The 17718-nt window shown below is 46.8% G+C and overlaps 1 protein-coding gene and 1 pseudogene across 2 annotated transcripts in view; both read left to right on the top strand.

Moving 5' to 3' along the window:
• Window positions 1-12364, top strand: part of ABLIM3 (actin binding LIM protein family member 3) — a 109861-nt gene extending 97497 nt beyond the window's left edge. The window contains exons 17-23 of the mRNA XM_040973023.1: window positions 669-816; window positions 2623-2652; window positions 3215-3273; window positions 4787-4847; window positions 6184-6191; window positions 6683-6763; window positions 10249-12364. Coding sequence (XP_040828957.1) covers window positions 669-816; window positions 2623-2652; window positions 3215-3273; window positions 4787-4847; window positions 6184-6191; window positions 6683-6763; window positions 10249-10362 — 501 coding nt within the window. The 3' untranslated portion in view covers window positions 10363-12364. The remainder of the gene's footprint in view (window positions 1-668; window positions 817-2622; window positions 2653-3214; window positions 3274-4786; window positions 4848-6183; window positions 6192-6682; window positions 6764-10248) is intronic.
• A 1373-nt stretch (window positions 12365-13737) lies between these two features.
• On the top strand, window positions 13738-16520 carry LOC121152568 (annotated as a pseudogene). Its single transcript, XR_005883278.1, has 2 exons — window positions 13738-13794; window positions 16241-16520. The product of XR_005883278.1 is annotated as a mitochondrial import inner membrane translocase subunit Tim13-like (transcript).
• Window positions 16521-17718: the final 1198 nt, after the last annotated feature.

Genomic DNA, 17718 nt, shown 5'->3' with positions numbered 1-17718 from the left:
CAAACTATAGCATATCCATACAATGTGAGGTTATTCAGTCATTGCCAAGTACATGAACCCCTCCAAATATTGTGCTTAGTGAAAGAAGACAGATATAAAACTACATGTTGCTTATTTCCTATTGTATGATATATCCTGAATAGGTAAGTAAATAGAGACAACAGGTAAATGGTGATTACTAGAGGTTAAGGACAGACAGGAGTGGGAGTTGACCACTTAAAGGACACAGGGTCTTCCTTTGGGTAATGACATTTTAGAACTAGACAGAGGTGGTGGTGGCACAACACTATGAATGTACTAAATGCTACTGAGTTGTTGAACGTGGCTCATTTTAAATTGTTATTTTCACACCAACTTGTTTTCAAAAGGGTGACTATCTGTCTATCATTTTACCAATCATGTGACCATGACAATGACTCTGTCACCAGCCAGGCTGCTTTCTTGTGCCCACCCACCACCACAGTCAAACCCAGACCTCAGAATTGCCTATAAAATAGATGATAACCCAAAGGAAAAGAAAGAACTGACACAGAGGCAGGGATACTGGGAAAGCAGAAATGACACAGGCTTACTGCAGGGGGGTCTGCTTACTCAGCCTTGCCTGTGCCACGGCCATCTCAATGTACTTGCTTCCTTCTGATTTCATCTTGCTCCTCTCCAATGCCCAGCTCCAGAGTGGGATTGGCCGACTGATTCTGAAAGAGGAGATGAAAGCCCGGTCGAGCTCCTATGCAGATCCCTGGACCCCTCCTCGGAGCTCCACCAGCAGTCGGGAGGCCCTGCACACAGCTGGCTACGACATGTCTCTCAATGGTTGTAAGTACTGCCTTGCAGGCTCCAGCAGACAGGACCACCTTCCTTTACCCCCAGCTGACATTTGACACACGTTCCCTGTGCCCTAAAACCCCAGCGGGCACAGCACACACATATATCTGTTCTTTTCTTCCATACAACAACCCTTGGCAATGCTGCTGTTATCACCCCCACAGTTTACAGATAGGTAACTAGGACACAAAAGCCTCTGGAACTTACCCAAGATCCATTCGGTTATAAGCAGTGAATCTCACTGGCTCCAGTGCCCTGCCAGGGTTTTTTTTTTTTTTAATTTATTTATTTTTTGTTATAGTCAAATATACAGAGGAGGAGAAACAGAGAGGAAGATCTTCCATCTGATGATTCATTCCCCAAGTGACCGCAATGGCCAGTGCTGTGCCAATCCAGAGCCAGGAGCCAGGAGCTGCTTCCAGGTCTCCCATGCAGGTGCAGGGTCCCAAGGTTTTGGGCCATCCTTGCCTGCTTTCCCAGGCCACAAGAAGGGAACTGGATGGGAAGTGGAGCTGCCAGGATTAGAACTGGCACCCATATGGGATCCCAGCAGGTTCAAGGCAAGGAATTTAGGTGCTAGGCCACCACACCAGATCCAGTTTTTATAAAGAAAGCTTTATTGGAATATAACCAGGCTCCAAGCTCAATATTTTGAGCTAACAAAAGAATTGAGAGAGACTGCCCAAGAAGGTTATTCTAGACCCTCCCACAATGCTCCATCTCCTCTATCTCCCAGAGGGAAGCCCCACTGAATCTGAAATACAGAGTTGGCCAGGGATCAGAGGAGATAGCAAGCAGGACCCTACTCTGCTCTGAACAGACCCTCCTGCTTCACTGAGCCATCTGAAGCCATAATTTCCAATCAGCATCACTGTAAGGAAAGACATTTTTTTCATGGTCAGCATAGCTCAGACACATGGGACTGCCTCCTAGGGTAGTGAGCCTCCCCTCACTGCCCAGAAATCTCATTTAAGATCAATCCTTTGTGAACAGTAAAATGAATTAGTTCCTACACTCAAACACAGCATGTCTTTGTAAATAATATTGCTACTCCTGGTACTCACAAAGACACATGATGTGTGAGAATTCTCACCATCACTTTGTAACTGTGAGAACTGAGATTAAGCTACTTATTGAAGGCCAGAAAGCCAGTGACTGAGCATCAGACCTGAGTCTGAACATCTCCCCTCTCCACCACTCTTCACCTTGACTCTCAGCAACGTTGAAGGCAGTAGTGGTGGTGGTAGTGGCAGCAGCAGTAGTAAAGCCAAGTTTATGGAGTGATATGCATGTGTCTGGCACTATGCTAAATATCTCACTCTAATACATCATATATGCATTTTAAAAAGCCCATATCAGAGATGCTATCACCCCCCATATTATAGATTAAAAAAAAAACAGAAACATGGTTAAGTAACTTGGATAAGGTTAGGCATCTGTTAATGGCAGAGTCGGGATGAAGAGATGAGCCTGTTTCCCTCTTTATGCACAGAGAAGCACTGTTTTCAATACTGAGAGAACATTCTATAATGTTCACTAACATTCTATACTTAATGGTCACTAACACCACTCATAATTCAACTCCATTTCAGGCATCTGAATAACAAACACAACAGGGCAGCTGTTCTGTACCTGTTGCCATGTTATGACTGACCTAGTGGGGAAGGGAGGAGAGAAACTGGACAGTGGGAAAGAAAGTATCAAGCAAGGCTCCCTCTCCACCAGCCAGAATGGGCTGGGCGTGAGAGCCATGTCTCTGTCCACAGGAACACTGACCTCTGAATTTCTCTCTTGCAGCCCCTCGGTCACACTACCTAGCTGACAGCGGTATGTTTGGCCCTACCTTCAGTTCATCATGTCCCATGAGGGCCAGAGCTGAGTGGATTGCACTTCCCCATAACTCTGATGACCCTGTATTGAAGCCATGCCAGCCTAGCCCTCATCTCAAACAGTCCACCCTATCATATTAATCAGATTATGGGTCTCAGTCTGAGGCTCCTGAACCCAGGGCTGCCATACACAGCAGCTCCCAAAGAAAAAGAAAGAGCATAGGCCTCCCCCACCTGCCCATCTGCTTCAGAGCTCACCTCCAATTCTAGAGCCTCCTGTGGCTAGGGCTCAAGGGTCCATCACAGGAAAATAGATACATACAAGGTCAGGGCCAGAAGAAGGCCCGGTATGTGCCTCTGTTGGGTCTAGAGTTCTGCCTGAGTGAGACACCTCTGAGATAAGCAAGCTGTAACACTGGACCAAGGCAAGAAGAGCTGGCTGCCCCAAGTTCTGCTCTTCTACTCTGGGAGGGGAGTCGTTTGCCACTTGTAGCCAGGTAATCTCAGGGAGAGGGCCCCTTGGCTTAGGGCTCCTGGTGATCGTTGTTCCTCCTTTTCAGATCCCCTTATTTCCAAATCTGCCTCCCTGCCTGCCTACAGAAGAAATGGCCTGCACAGGGTAAGAGCGGCTGTTCAGAGGGATGTTGCTCCAGATGCCAGCATTAGCCGTCCTGCTGGTGACTGCTGATGGGTGAGACCTAGACGAGGGCCCTGAGGGTAGAGATTGTTTGACTGAAAGAATCCGGTGGCAATGGGTTCATGACTGACTCCTCTCCCTTGTGATTCTTATGTAAAAAACGGCTCCCGGGGGAAGGGTGAGAAAACAACTAGTATTTTTGGGTACTGTATCAGACCCTGAGTTAAGCATTTTCCAAGCACTAACATATTTAATATTTGCAGTCCAGGGATGCAGTTACCATCATTACTCTCATTCTGTGGATGAAGGAATGGGGGTGGGGCACAGGAAGAGTAGATACCTTCTGCAAGCTCTCACACCTGGTAACTAGCAGAGTCAGGATTTGAGCCTAGGCCGTTGACCTCACTACCCACACCCAATTGCCATGCTCAAGTGGCTTTTTACATACCTTGAAGTCTCCTATGCTTTTTGACAGCCTATAACAAGCAGTAAGCTGGCTTAAAAGGGAAAGAAAACATATCAAAGAGGTTAGAGAGGAGAGAATTCAAAGGCTGGATGCAGGAAGGAACCTCAGCAGGGCCACTTCAAGGTCTGTACTATTGATGTGGCCAGAGGAAAGGGCAGTATCTAAGTCCCTTAGCAGACAGGCCAGCATGCGCCTGAGCCAGCAAGCCCAGGATGGAGCAAATAAGGCCAGGAAAGCAAACAGCAGTACCCTGTAGGACCTTGCACACAGAGCAAGGACTTCAGAGAGTTTCTGATGGGTGTGCAGTGTGATCCGACTCAGAGTTTCAATGGGATCCCTCTAGCTGTCAAGTAGACCAGAGACTGCAGTGACAAAAGTGGAAGAAGTAGAACCATTCAGAGACTATTATAGGGCAGAGGACACCAATGGCATCAGTGTGTCATGGGCCTGTGTCCACAACTCCAGCCCACTGAGGACCGTGGCCTCCACAGGGTGAGAGCCTAGATGTTCACTCATTCAGCAGATAGCTAGAGAAAGCCTTTATTCCATGTCACATACAACTCTGGGTGCTTGGAATATATCAGGGACCAAAACAAACAAGGATCCCTGCCCCTTTTGAGCTTATTTTATTGTACAGAGAAAAACAGAAAGTAGTAAGTAATCAAGAATAGAATATGTTAGAAGCTAGTGCTATAGAAAAAGAGTGGAAATATGAACAGGAAAAGGAGACCTAAGAGTGTGTGGTGGAGGCAACGTGTACTTCCAGCAGAGTTGTAGGAACAGCTCTGATAGGAAGAGGGATATATGAGCAAGGAAAGAAAGCCTGAGATAAAATTTAGCCAGTCAGTGGATGTATACTGAATTCTTGTTCAGGGAGTTAGAAGTGAGTTAAATTTCCTTAACACGAAACAGGAACTTTGGAGAGGGTCCCTGTTCCAATAGCCCAAGTCCACTTTCTAGAGAGGGGTGGGTGCCTCAGGGAAGAAGCCAGCTTATCTCAGGCCTGTCCTGCCTCTGTGTCCCCTGCAGACACCCAGCGCAGACCTCTTCCACTACGACAGCATGAACGCGGTCAACTGGGGCATGCGAGGTGAGTGCTGGCCATGCTGGGATCTGCAGGAAGAGGGCCGCTCTGGGGACTTCCTGATTCTCCGGATGTGTTGCTCACAACTGCAACTTGACCTCCTGCAAGCGATCCCTGCAGACTGGCTGCCAGGCTCTGTCCCGTTCATATCCCACTCCCTCCCTTCTTCCTCATGTTCCACATCCTCTTGAGTCCTGGGCTTTGGCTTTTGGATCTCCAGGCCATTGTCCCCTTGGACTGCTGGGTGAGAGCTGCACGCCAGCCCTAATGGAGGGAAATACCCAGAGCCACATGCACTTTGTTCCCAGTTAAAACTATCAGCACATGCTGTCTGCCAGGAAAGCACTCATGCCAGCCTCTACCAGCTCCTCTGAGCAGACCCAGGGAGAAAGGGTCCCACTTCAAAATCATGGACAATTTTCCCCCTTGAACTCCTGAGCTTCATTATCTCAGATTCTTCTCTTTTTTCCTTTATTTTCTATTTTATTTGTTTGATAGGAAGATAGGGAAACAGACATTGATCCCCCACATGCTGGTCGACTCTTCACATAATTGCAACAAGCAGGACTGGGCCAATCTAACCTAGGAGCTCAGAATTCCACCTGGGTCCCCCATGTGAATTAGACAGGGACTCAACCACCTGAATCATGGGCTCCTCACAGGTTATTAACAGGAAGCTGAAACTGGGAGTGGTACCAGAACTCAGCACTCTGATATTAAATGTGGGCTTTTTTTCCTAAGATTTATTTCTTTTTATTGGAAAGTCATATTTACAGAGAGAAGGAGAGACAGAGACAAAGACATTCCATCTGCTGATTCACTCCCCAAGTGGCCACAATGGCCAGAGCTGAAGGGATCCAAAGCCAGGAGTCAGGAGCTTCTTCTGGGTCTTCCACATGGGTGCAGGGTCCCCAGGCTTTGAGTCATCTTCTGCTGCTTTCCCAGGCTACAAGCAGAGAGATGCAAAGGAAGTGAGCAACAGGGACATGAACCGTGCCCACATGGGATCCCAAGGCAAGGACTTTGGCCACTAGGCTACCACACTGGGCCCAGACGTGGGCATTCTTAATCCCTACCTCAGATTCTTTTTATTTCTATCCTACATATCTCAAAAGCCATGTTTCCCTCTAACCCATCTTAAGATCAGCCCAACTCCTATCTCTAGCCATTGGGTTCAACCCAGCTTGATTATCCTTGAGGGCAGATTAATCAAGGACAGGATTCTTGATGTACAGTAGGAAGAGATGGACAGATACTAGATCTCCTAGGAGGAAGAGACCAGTACCGTGTACAAAACAAAGACTAATGGACTCCATTGTGTGTATCTCTTTTCTCTCTGCAGAATACAAGGTAAAGAACATGCACTGACCATGGAGACCTCTGGGATTCTGGGAGTTGCTACACTGGGGACAGCAGGAGGCAGCACCATCTGTATAAAGAAGGGGACACGGATATTTAACCAAAAGCGTTCTTTCAAGACTGACATTCCCCGTCCCTTCTTGGCCTTCTTTCCCTGACTCTTGACCTAGATCTCTTGCCTATTGAAATCAAACGGCTCTTTCGAGTCTCAGAGACTTTCTGGGGCTTAGACACTTATATTGAGGAACCCTGATACTCACAAATGAATGCCAAATACCACCAACCTTATCCCTAGCAATCTCAGGGGATTCTCTAACACCTTGCTTTGGGGAGAAGGTGGCTTTGAGCTACTTGGAAACCCTAAGGAGAGACCCAGCCCTTCCTCCAAATATCACCTCTGGCCTTTTCTAGATAGAAGAGGGAGCCAAGACACAAAATATTTCCTCCCCAAGCTGGAAACACCCCCAATCCTCTCTCTTTAGATCTACCCTTATGAACTTCTGCTGGTGACCACAAGAGGGAGAAACCGACTGCCCAAGGATGTAGACAGGACCCGCTTGGAGGTAAGTCTGGAAAACTGAGCAGGAGCCTTTGGGCTGGAGGGTTTTCAGGAGTCTCTTGGACTAACCTGGTTCAGTAGAAATTACTGGAATGGGTGGTTTTTAAATCACACCATTTGTTAAAAAAGCTGCTTAGCTCACAGTTGCTCTCCACTGTTCTATGTTACCTCCTGTTCAATTCAGTTAACATCTGTGTGCTCAGTGACTTGGGGCTACAGGAGGCCAGGCTGCAAGGAGAGCTAGATTTGATGCCTACCATCCAGGGGTCCGCAGACTCAGTATTTCATTTAAAACTCATACTTATAATACGCTACTGCAGAGAGGATACTATAGAAGATCAAAGCATAAATCCATCTCAAGCCGGACTCCCTAGTATTAATCTCTGAATCTGTCATTGCTAGATGGGCATCTTCAGTTACATGACAACCTTGCTAAACTTTAGTTTTCAGCTCCCTTGATTCTTCCTCTGGCCTCCTCTACCTAGCCTTGTGTCCTGAGTGCTGATCAAGCACCTGACACTCTCCTTTGTATCAGTTCACTGATTTATCCATTTCCTCTGCCTGACACTAATCCTCTTAGGGACAAATATTACCTGTCATCTCCCATAGTGTTTGGGCTAGGAGAGGTATCAGAAGTATTTGTGGGACGAAATGCAAGCTTCTAAAAGAGATAGCTAGGGGCCCTTAGGAAGAGCATATGCACCAACTTTGACCATGAGGAATTCACCCAAGGTGGAGGGCTGAGGTGGAAGAGAAGTGTGCATGGGCCAAGAAGCTCTGAGTCCCTCCAGCTCTAGTATGCTGGGTTAGCAGCCCATGGAAGCACATGATTCTCCCCACATTTGCCACAATGGTCACTGAATATATCTGTGGTGCTGAAGGGGACAGCTCCTATGGCTGTGCAGAGGGCCAATGTACAGAGATGGACGTGTAGTTCAGAACACCTAGAAGCACAGACCTAAATTACCCAAGGAGCTGTTTAAAATTACCACACAGGAACCTCGTCATAGACCAGTTTAGTCAAAATACAGAGAAAGCTCAAGCATTTTTATTTTTAAAAAGCTTCCAGGAATATCTCATACACATCTCGAGCTGAATCACTGAGCTGAAGTTACTGTCCTCAAATTCTCCAGCAATTCAGAGAGAGGAGTGAAGAAGGAAGACCCTGACCCTGTCCTCACAGACATCAGAATATAAATGTTCCTCATCCAAGCTGTAGTCATGGGAAATCTCTTACGTGTAATAGGTTCTGTTGTGGGTGTTCAGAGTACATCAGTGAGCAAAACAGAGATTTTTGAGATATCCTCTTAATGCTTACATTCTTGTAAGCCATAACACAAGTAAAGCTAAGTGATAATGTGTGTTAGAAAGCAATGAGGGCTAAGGGACAAAGTAAAAGGAAGGCACAATGAGAGGAGGGGGGAGTCACATGGAGGGGTAGTAAGTTGCTGTTTTAAGAAGTCAGAGGGGATCTCATTAATTTGTGACTCTGGAGCAAAGCCTGCAAATTGGGGAGGGAGTCTGCCATGCTTTTGTAGAAAGGAAGGACATACCAGACAGTGGCAGCAACCAAGGCCAAGGCTGTGGTACAGGAGGGAGAATGTTAAGGATGTCCTATGTTTGAGGATAGCAGTAGAGGGGAATGACATGTACACAGAAGAATGAGGAAGAGATGAAGGCAGAGGAAATGAGGACCAGAACATGCTTTGTAACAGACATGCAGAAAGACAATGACTGTGGTGAGAACGAGAAGCAGTTGAGCTTGACTACTTTCCAAGTGCTGGGCACATGGTGAGTGTGTGACCAGTGTCCTCTCATTCACCCTCATGGAACCCAGGAGGAGGACAGTAGGACACCTCATCTTGCACAAGAGGAAATTGAGGCTCAAGAAGACTTGCAGAATCTGTCCAAGGTCACACTGCTTGGTTTTGAAAAACCACAATCTTGACCCTACCTTTCAAGCAGAAGAAAGTAAATGAACCTTTTTAACTTAAAAAAAAGAAATATACAGCACTAAAAAATATTTCCTGATTTTCCAAGTATTCAGATGGACTATATGAGAAAAATGGAAATGAACATGAGATTTAACTACTAAGAATATGAGTTTTAAACTACTGTGAATATAATAAATGTGAGAAATTACTGGTGTTATTAAATGCTGTCAGGTATGTGAAGAGAGTACTCAAAGTCATAGGATATTTATAAGACTTTCACTCAAAGCTATATGTGCTTGAAATTCTGAAAATGCACTTAAGATTCTAGTTCATGGTGACACTATGCCAGAGAACTGGCCCATTATTACGTGGTAATAAACAAAATTCTCACAAAATATGTCTAGCACCCAGTTGGCTGATATAATTTCCAGCAACAAGTCAGTTCAGTGAATACAGAGAGCTTGCAGGTAGAATAGATGCCATATGTTTCCTCTTTTCAAGATTAAGTTTCAATTTCATTTTGAATACTTACAATCTGTAGAAAAGTTAATAAAATGAACATCCACCTGCCCTCTAAATGCAAATTGTTAATATTTTACTACATTTTAAGTGCTGTATATTTTTTTAACATAGAAAAAGTTTATTGTCATCTACTTAAAAAAAAACAGGACTGATCAAAAAGAGAATCTTTCAGCTTTTGCCTCACTTCCCAAACACTCATAAGAGCCAGGGCTGGACCAGGCCTAAGCCAGGAGCCCAGAACTTCATGGGTAGTGGGCCCAAACACCATCCATTATCTTTTACAATCCACTGGCAGAAGGCTCTCCTGAGAGGGAGGTACCATGTCAAAATCGTACTCCAATGTACAATGTAGACATCTTAAACAATGGCATAATCCACTGTGCCACAGTGCCTACCCTAAATGCTGCACATTTCTAATGCTAAAAGTTTTGAACAATGTGTCACATTTTCACAGTTGCTGAGAAGGGAGAGAAAGCAGAAAGGGGGAGAAAAGAATCTGCCATGGAACACAGAACAATGTTTGCTAATGTAGTGTCTTTGTTTTCAATGTAAAAATAAGGTAAAGGGAATTTTCAGTGGGTTGAAAACTATAAGAACTATGAAAACTGACGTGATGAACACAACTTTCCAGACCATTTGCAAACATACCAATAAGAACAAACACACCCTAAAACCTTGGACATGCCTCATTTTTTTTTTACCAAAGAGGAAGGGGATGGCATTGATTCATATATACTCCCAAACTCAGATGCAATGGACAGGGATGCAGAAAGGTCAACCAAGGGGCAGGAGGAGTGCTTATGGGAAGCTTCAGTCCCATCTGAGCCATGGCCAGGAGAGGCCTCCCCAGCAGATCAGCCAGAATGACATTTATTTGTGCATTCATTCAAACACACCTGCCATGGTCAGGCCTCATGACTGGCACACGCATCTGAAGGGGAAACCCCATAATCACTGCTGTTCCCCCTGCCCAGCTTGTACCTGACCTCTTCATGCTGTTCTCTCCCTGTCCCCTTCCTCCCACTTCCTGCAGCGCCACCTGTCCCAGGAAGAGTTCTACCAAGTCTTCGGCATGACCATCTCTGAGTTTGATCGGCTGGCCCTCTGGAAGAGGAATGAGCTCAAGAAGCAAGCCCGGCTGTTCTAGGCAGAGGCTCTATAAATATATATATGCATTTCTATAAAGATATCTGTAAAGTCTCAACACGGAAGCTAGGTATAACCCTCTCTTGTGTAACAGGCCATGTTGCCTGCCAGAGACTCACTTTCTGTATTGTCAGGCAAGCTCACATCATCAAGATATTTTTATGCTCCTTACTTCCTCTTTTCTAAGTGCTGTTAGACCTGGGAAGGGATTTGAGGGGACTCTGTCCTTTGACGGAGTATCCTTTTTATATTGAAACAGCTGTCCTTCCTAACTTGAGTCTCCTAAGGTCCAACTCTTGTTCCTAGATAAGGTGCCTAGAGACGCCTCTTTCTTCTCTGCTTCTCAGCCCTTTGCCCAAGGCCCCAGGGCTGATGCTGAACTTACTGGCCCCAGCGGGGCCCTCCCACAGGAGGATCCACAGTGACCTCCCAAACCACTGAGCACCTTGGAGATCCCAAGAATTTTCTCAACATCCCCAGTTAGGAGCTCAGCACTCTCTGCGGATGACACAGATGGAAGTGTGAGCCTCAAATTCACTGGCTACTCCAACAAAGAGAAGCGGCTAGGAGTCCTGGAGCCCTGGCTTCTCCTTAGCTCTTCATCCCTCCCCCTTCTGCCCTTGACCCCAACCTCTCCTTTATCCAAATCCAGAACCCATGGTAGGAAAAGAAAAAAAGGCACTTCCCTTCCCTTCCAAATGGCCCCCTTTGCCTGGCCTGGACTTGGAGAATTAGAGGAAAGGAGAGGGAGCTCGGCATGGGAGACAGAGCCTGGCACCTGTTGGAATCTGAGCTGTAGGGACCTCCTGGGACCACCTCTCCTTCACTGCTCCCAACACCTCCCCAACCTTGGTCCTTTCAAGGAGAGGCCCACTACAGCAGTCTGTATTCTTCAGCCTTATTACAATCTATGTGCCTGACAACTCAACACCACAGGGCTATGTTCCCACCTTAGCTCCCATCCAACGACTAGACAAGCTACTCCCACCATGGTTTAGTAGAAGAGCGGGCCACATCCAAGATGAAGGTCATGGTCCGGGTCTCTGGGCTGGCAAAACAACCATCCTAGGCCTGGGCCATCCCTGACCCTACTGAGAGGTAGGGTCTATTGCTCAAGGAGGCTTCTGAAGGCTGAATCTTGTGAGATTCTCAAGTGAAGCAGTGGTCAACACTGCTCATAGTCATCCTGTCTTCCCCCAATGACTTCCTTTTCTGCCTCCTTGCCTTTTAGAACAGGGTGGAAACTTAACCTTCTCTCCTCCCTTCTTCAAAGCTTCAGCCCTGAGTTGGTAATGTGCAGTGGGGGCTGTTCCTTCATGGAGATGCCTTGAGTCAGACCATTTTGAGATCTTATAGGAAGGATGAAGATGTAAAAATGACACTATGGCTGTGAAGATGAGTGTGACGTGATGTGGCCAACGTAGAACTGACATCAACAAACCTCATGGAGCACCTGCTGCTGCTGAGCACTTGCTGGATATGGGCACTGAATGGGGGAGTGGGGACACTGGGATGAGTCAACACAGGCCCTGGGTTCAGAGACAGTCGATTGATTCATCATGGGTATCTTATAGCGGGTACCCAGGCATGATGAGTGTAGGGAAGAAAGTGATTGGAAAAGGCGTGAGTAAGTATGTGTGTGACATTATTGAAAAGGCATATGCAGTCTGTGCCAACCAAGGAAAGCTTCTGGGAAGATACTGCATTTGAACAAGGTTCAGGAAGGATCTATGTATGCTGGGAAGAGACTGCATGTTGAAGGGGTGATAGGGGAAGGAGCAGAGGGGAAGTCCAGTATACTCACATTCAAAATGTCACTCTCCCTGTAACTTCTCTCTTTGGCCAATGTCAACAACTTCCCTGACCCTTTAGAAATGTCCCCAGTCAGACACAATCATTGAAACTGCCTCATTATCACTGATTGAGAACTTGGCGAGATTGAAGGGCTTTTGTTATTGTTGTTGAATATTTTTTCCCATAAAAACACATCATTTCAACCCAAACCTGTGTCTTTCTGTGGTTCCTAGTGTGACTAGAAATGACTGACGATGAAGAGAATGAACCATACACACTGTTCAATATAAAAGCTACTGCTTTGGCCTGCTCCTCTTTTGTATAAGAGAGGCTAATGAGATCTGTGCTGTTACTGGCTACAGAATGTGGGGTTCCTTGAGGAGGTAGAGGAAATTCCAGCAATAAATGAAGTTCTGTGATCAAAAATATTGGGAGTAATAGCTGCTCATTAATGAGGACCGATGACATGCCAAATTCCATGCTGGAGGCATCACACCTATCACCTCATCTAAGCCTCTGTAATGAATGGCTCAAGAAGTGATCATTATTAATATCTCTATCTCATAGATGAGGAAACAGCTTTGAGTTAGATATGCAATGACCACAACATAGTGCCAGGGCCAATCTCAGCCCATCTGACTGAAGAGACCAACTGCTCACTCTTTCTGGCACAGCCCTTTTGAGTGAGCAATTGACAACAGCCAGAATTGCAAGGTGCAAGGCAGCATGGTCAGCAGTTCATGTTGGCTTTTGTCCTCAATCAGTGTGTTCTCATCTCATGTTTACAAGAGGCTGCTATGATGTCCCTCACCCAGTGATATCACAAGACAGGAAGGAAAGTTCCCTTCGCATCTCTATTGTGATCAGACATTCCTCTACTCTTGTCACACCACGCAAATCTAGCTGGGAAGCTGAGTATTTTGACATCTTCAGACTCAGAAGTGGAGGGAGGGTCCCTGCTGACAAGGAAGGAAACAGCCAGGCAGAAAAGGAATGACCTCTGGATACGTGAACCATACTCTGTGCCATGAAAGAGAGATGTTCCCTTCCTCTGTAAATGCACAATGCATAATGCCAAACCCTTGGGAAGTCCTGCAGTACCTCTAAGTAAGCCATAAACTAACTCCACATGAACTCTTTTTAATAAATGCTACGCTAAGTGTATTTCTTCTAAGACACATACTTCTTTCACATTTCACCATATCCAAGCATGAGGTATGCCTTTAAAATAACTCCTTTCCTGACCTTCATCCTATGATTGCACAGCAGCAACTGACCCTGTCTACCCCATCATAACCATTCCAGGCAGATGACTCCAATGTGAAGAACGGTGCTTCAGAATATTCTGGGTCCCCACCTATGCCTGCAGCCAGCAACTATTTTCTTATTGGACATCTGTGGCCAGGCAGACACCCTAAGGTAAAGCTCTCCTCAGGTACACTGGCCCACAAGAGAAACAATTTGCAGAGAAGAAGTAGCCCAGGAAGTTAACTGCTACAGAGAAAACAAGCAAGGCACCGTGAGAGTACTCACTGTTGCTGCTTGTGGAAGGATGAAAACCCCTTGTCAACAGAAAGTGGCAATGGAGCGTTCTAATCAGGCAATTTGCAAAGGCACAGGAAACGAGCAGGGTCCTTATGTAAGGGCCTAAAAATGCCGCTGAGGATGGATCGAAGTTTGAGATTAAAGAGATGAGCAAGAGCAGAATACACAGTGTCCACAAGGACACCTCCCACCCAGTCATGCTTGGTGGAGGCTCTTGCCCTGTGGCTGTCAATATGTGCACACAGAGAGAACAGTTCTAAGTCTTGACACTCAAAGTACTGGCTGCAGCCCCCCATCCAAAATCATCAGATTCACCCAGAAGAGATGAGATGCTGGATCCCAGGCTGCAGTCAGATCAACCTGCAAGGTCAGCATTTTTTAACAGGGACAGATGCGAGAAAAGTTGTGATTTTATAATTCTAGGAGGGGGGCAAATTTTCCCCAAAGATGTAAGCCTTGGGGACACTGGAAGGCAACACTGCTATTAATAATGCAAAATACAACTTTGGGAGCCCCAGAAATAACAGAAGGTTAGGACTGAAAGCCAAAGCAATGGTCACATTTTTCAGGCAGAAACAGGCTTACAGCGCCCTAAAGCAGATCAGCACAGGGAGCAAGGAGCTAGGCGCCCAGTGCGGAAGGTACAGGCTGTGCTATGAGCCAGACATGGAGTAGACAGGCTGCTGTGTAGAACAGTTAGCAAAAATCAGGGTTGAGGAGCGGGGGGACTGTGAAGAAGCACTACTGAAATGAACAGCAACTAACAACACAGAATTATGCCAATTCTGTTCATAGCACCCATGCAATTAAGTCTTAAGTGTATCATTCTGTATCAGACTATGAATGGCTGAAACTACTGACCGTGCAGGGATAACCACCTGCTTACACACACAGCTCTGAGCTGCTGTCAAGCTGGCTGGAAGCCCTGGAGACTCAAGAGAAACAAAACCCAGAGGCTGTGAGGCTGGATGAGTGCCAGCCATTCCTCACCACATGAGCCCTCTTGCCTCTTCATCTGCCCCGTCCTGGGTGACAGGCACCAGGACACACACAAGAGACACCAAAGGGCACCACGCCCAGCTAATCCTGGAGCCACCTAAGACAAGGGTGCAGATAAATCAAGTTTAAAAATTCACATGACTAGGCTTGTGGTGCCTAGTGGCTAAAGTCCTTGCCTTGAACGCACTGGGATCCCATATGGGTGATCCCGGTTGCTCCACTTCCCATCCAGCTCCCTGCTTGCGGCCTGGGAAAGCAGTCAAGGATGGCCCAAAGCCTCTGGACTCTGCACTCACATGGGAGACCCAGAAGAAGCCCCTGGTTCCTGGCTTCAGATTGGCTCACCTCCAGCCATTGCGGCCACTTGCAGAGTGAACCAGTGGATAGAAGATCCCTTTCTCTGTCTTTTCCCTCTGTAAATCTTGCTTTCCAAAAAAAATAAATATATTTTTAAAAAAATTGGCATGACTGAGCTTTGTGCAATGGCTCAGTGGCTAAATCCTAACCTTGCATCTGCCAGTATCCCATATGGACACTGGCTCATGTCCCAGATGCTCCACTTCCCATCCAGCTCCCTGCTTGTGGCCTGGGAAAGCAGTCAAGGACGGCCCATAGCCTTGGGTCCCTGGACCCTTGGGACCCTGCGCCCACGTGGAAGACCCAGAAGAAGTTCCTGGCTCTTGGGTTCAGATCAGCTCAGTTCCAGATGTTTCAGCCACTTATGGAAATAAATCAGCAGATGGAAGATCTTTCTGTCTCTGTCCTCTGTAAATCTGCCTTTCCAATAAAAGTAAGTCTTAGAAAAAAATTCACATGACCTCTTGGCACAGGACCGCAAGTGCCTCCTTCTCGGGGAGAGTTGTCCCAGTGTTTCCCAAATTTCAGTCACTCCAGCAGCACCTTCACAACTACGGTCAAGTGATTTATGGATTGAACAGTATTTGTGGGGTATTTTTCTTTCATTTGACTTGTGTCATGTTTCTATTTTATTTTCAAATGATTGGCTGTTTATTTTAATGCAGAGAGATTTCCATCTACTAGTTCAGCGCCACCCCCTCCCCCAGATGTCTACAACAGCTGGGTTTTGGCCAAGAACACTGTCCAGGTCTCCCACCTGGGTAGCAACAATCCTGAAGCTTGACTTGTTCTCTGCAGTCTCCCAGCATGTGCATTAGCAGGGAGGTGCATCAGAAGCAGAGTAGCCAGGCCTTGATCTTAGGCACCACTGCTGTGAAGTGCAGACATCCAAAGCATCGACTTAACCCACTGTGCCAAAAGGCCCACCCCTGATGTTCCTACCTTAGTGTCAGTCAGATTATGAGATTGTGAAATGGGTACTACATTTTTAACACAAATTCAGAAAATTTATCTTTTTGAAGATGCTGGCCTGAGAACTGTCTTGGCTAAGCTTATAATATCACTATGATTCCAAATTCCACACTTTGCAGAAAGTTGATTCTATCTGATGGAAATGGGAAGACAGAAGGCAGTTAAAAGTCCCACAGTGGCCCCATGTGCGGCGGTGTGTCGGTGCCTTGGAGGGCGGCTTCGGCTCGGACCTGGGGGGTGCAGGCGGCAGGAAGCTGGACCTGGGCCTCATCATGGAGCAGGTGAAGGTGCTGATCACCGTGGCCAACACACAGGAGCTGCTGCAGAGGATAACGGACAAGTGTTTCCACAAGTGCATCGGGAAGCCGGGGGCTGCTGGACAACTTGGAGCAGAAGTGCCTCGCCATGTGCCTAGACCACTACACGGAGCCCTGGAACACCATGTCACGCGCCTACAACTCGAGGCTACAGCGGGAGCGCACCAACATGTGACCCTGGGGAGCTGGGGGGCCTCCCAGCCTGCCTGGAGCGATGGAAGGGGCCAATAAAGGACCAGAGGAGGAAAAAAAAGTCCTACGGTATCCTGGTGGTGCTGGTCTTTGGGGAGCCCAGGAAGAGCTGTCTGAAGATACTGCAGGAAGAAGGTAACACAGGAGACTCAATCAGGTGGAGATGGATCAGCCACATCCAAAGCCGAGACTCTCAGACTCCTGTGCTCCCACGGAAGCCCTCAAGAGTGGAGATTTTCACTGGACACAGCCTCTGCTTTCTCTGCTGCTCCTGTCTTTGCCTGTGTGTGCAGCCACAAGCTGCAGCAGAGGTGTCATACAAGGAGACTTCAAAAAGATCTTGGAAAAACTTTGAGTTAAAAAATAAACTATTTTGGTGCAAGAATTTTGAAGTCCTTGCAGGTTTTTAGCATGCATTTCCCATGAAAATTAGATGTATTATTGTAGGCTCTATCTCTCCGTGTACTTCCCAGCTGAATCATGTTGCTCCCCAACTTCACATGTCCACATCCTAACCCCCTGTATCTGTATTTGGAAGAAAGGTTTATAAAGGGGTAAGTGAGTTAAAATGAACTACTGGAGTGAGCTCTAGCCCAATCTTATGGGTGTCCTTCTAAGATATGGAGACTTGTGGCCTGCATTTGTGGTGAATCATGTAAAACTACAGCCTGCAATGCTGGCATCCCATATTGGAGTACCTGTTAGACTCCAGCTGCTCCACCTGCTCCACTTCCAATCCACCTGGGAAAGCAGTGGAAGATGGTGCGAGTATTTGAGTCCCTACTACCTATATGGGAGACCAGATACAGTGCCAGGTTGCTGGCTCCAGCCTGGCAAAACCCTAGCCATTTGCAGCCATTTGGGAAGTGAACAACAAATGGAAAATTCTCTGCCTCTTCTTCACTCCGTTTTACTCTACCTTTCAGATAGATAAGTACATATTTAGAGAGAGAGATTTGTTTATGGCGATGCTGTGGCACGCATGCCCATATGAGGAGGCAACACAGAAAAGCCAAAAAGAGAAGCCTCCAGCAAAACAATCCTGTGGGCAACTGGACCTTGGACTTGTAGCACTGTTGCTGCTTAATCCACTTGTTCTGTGGTATTCTGTGACAGCAGCCCAGGAAAAATCACCCAGAGGAATCCGGCTCACAACCCAGAAGGAGCAGCCCCACAAAGCA

Source organism: Ochotona curzoniae, unplaced genomic scaffold (assembly GCF_017591425.1).
Source record: "Ochotona curzoniae isolate NIBS_2020 unplaced genomic scaffold, NIBS_Ocur_1.0 contig_1, whole genome shotgun sequence".
NCBI classification, from domain to species: Eukaryota; Metazoa; Chordata; class Mammalia; order Lagomorpha; family Ochotonidae; genus Ochotona; species Ochotona curzoniae.
Note: the sequence above shows the minus strand (reverse complement) of the source record. Positions and strands in the feature narration are given on the sequence as shown.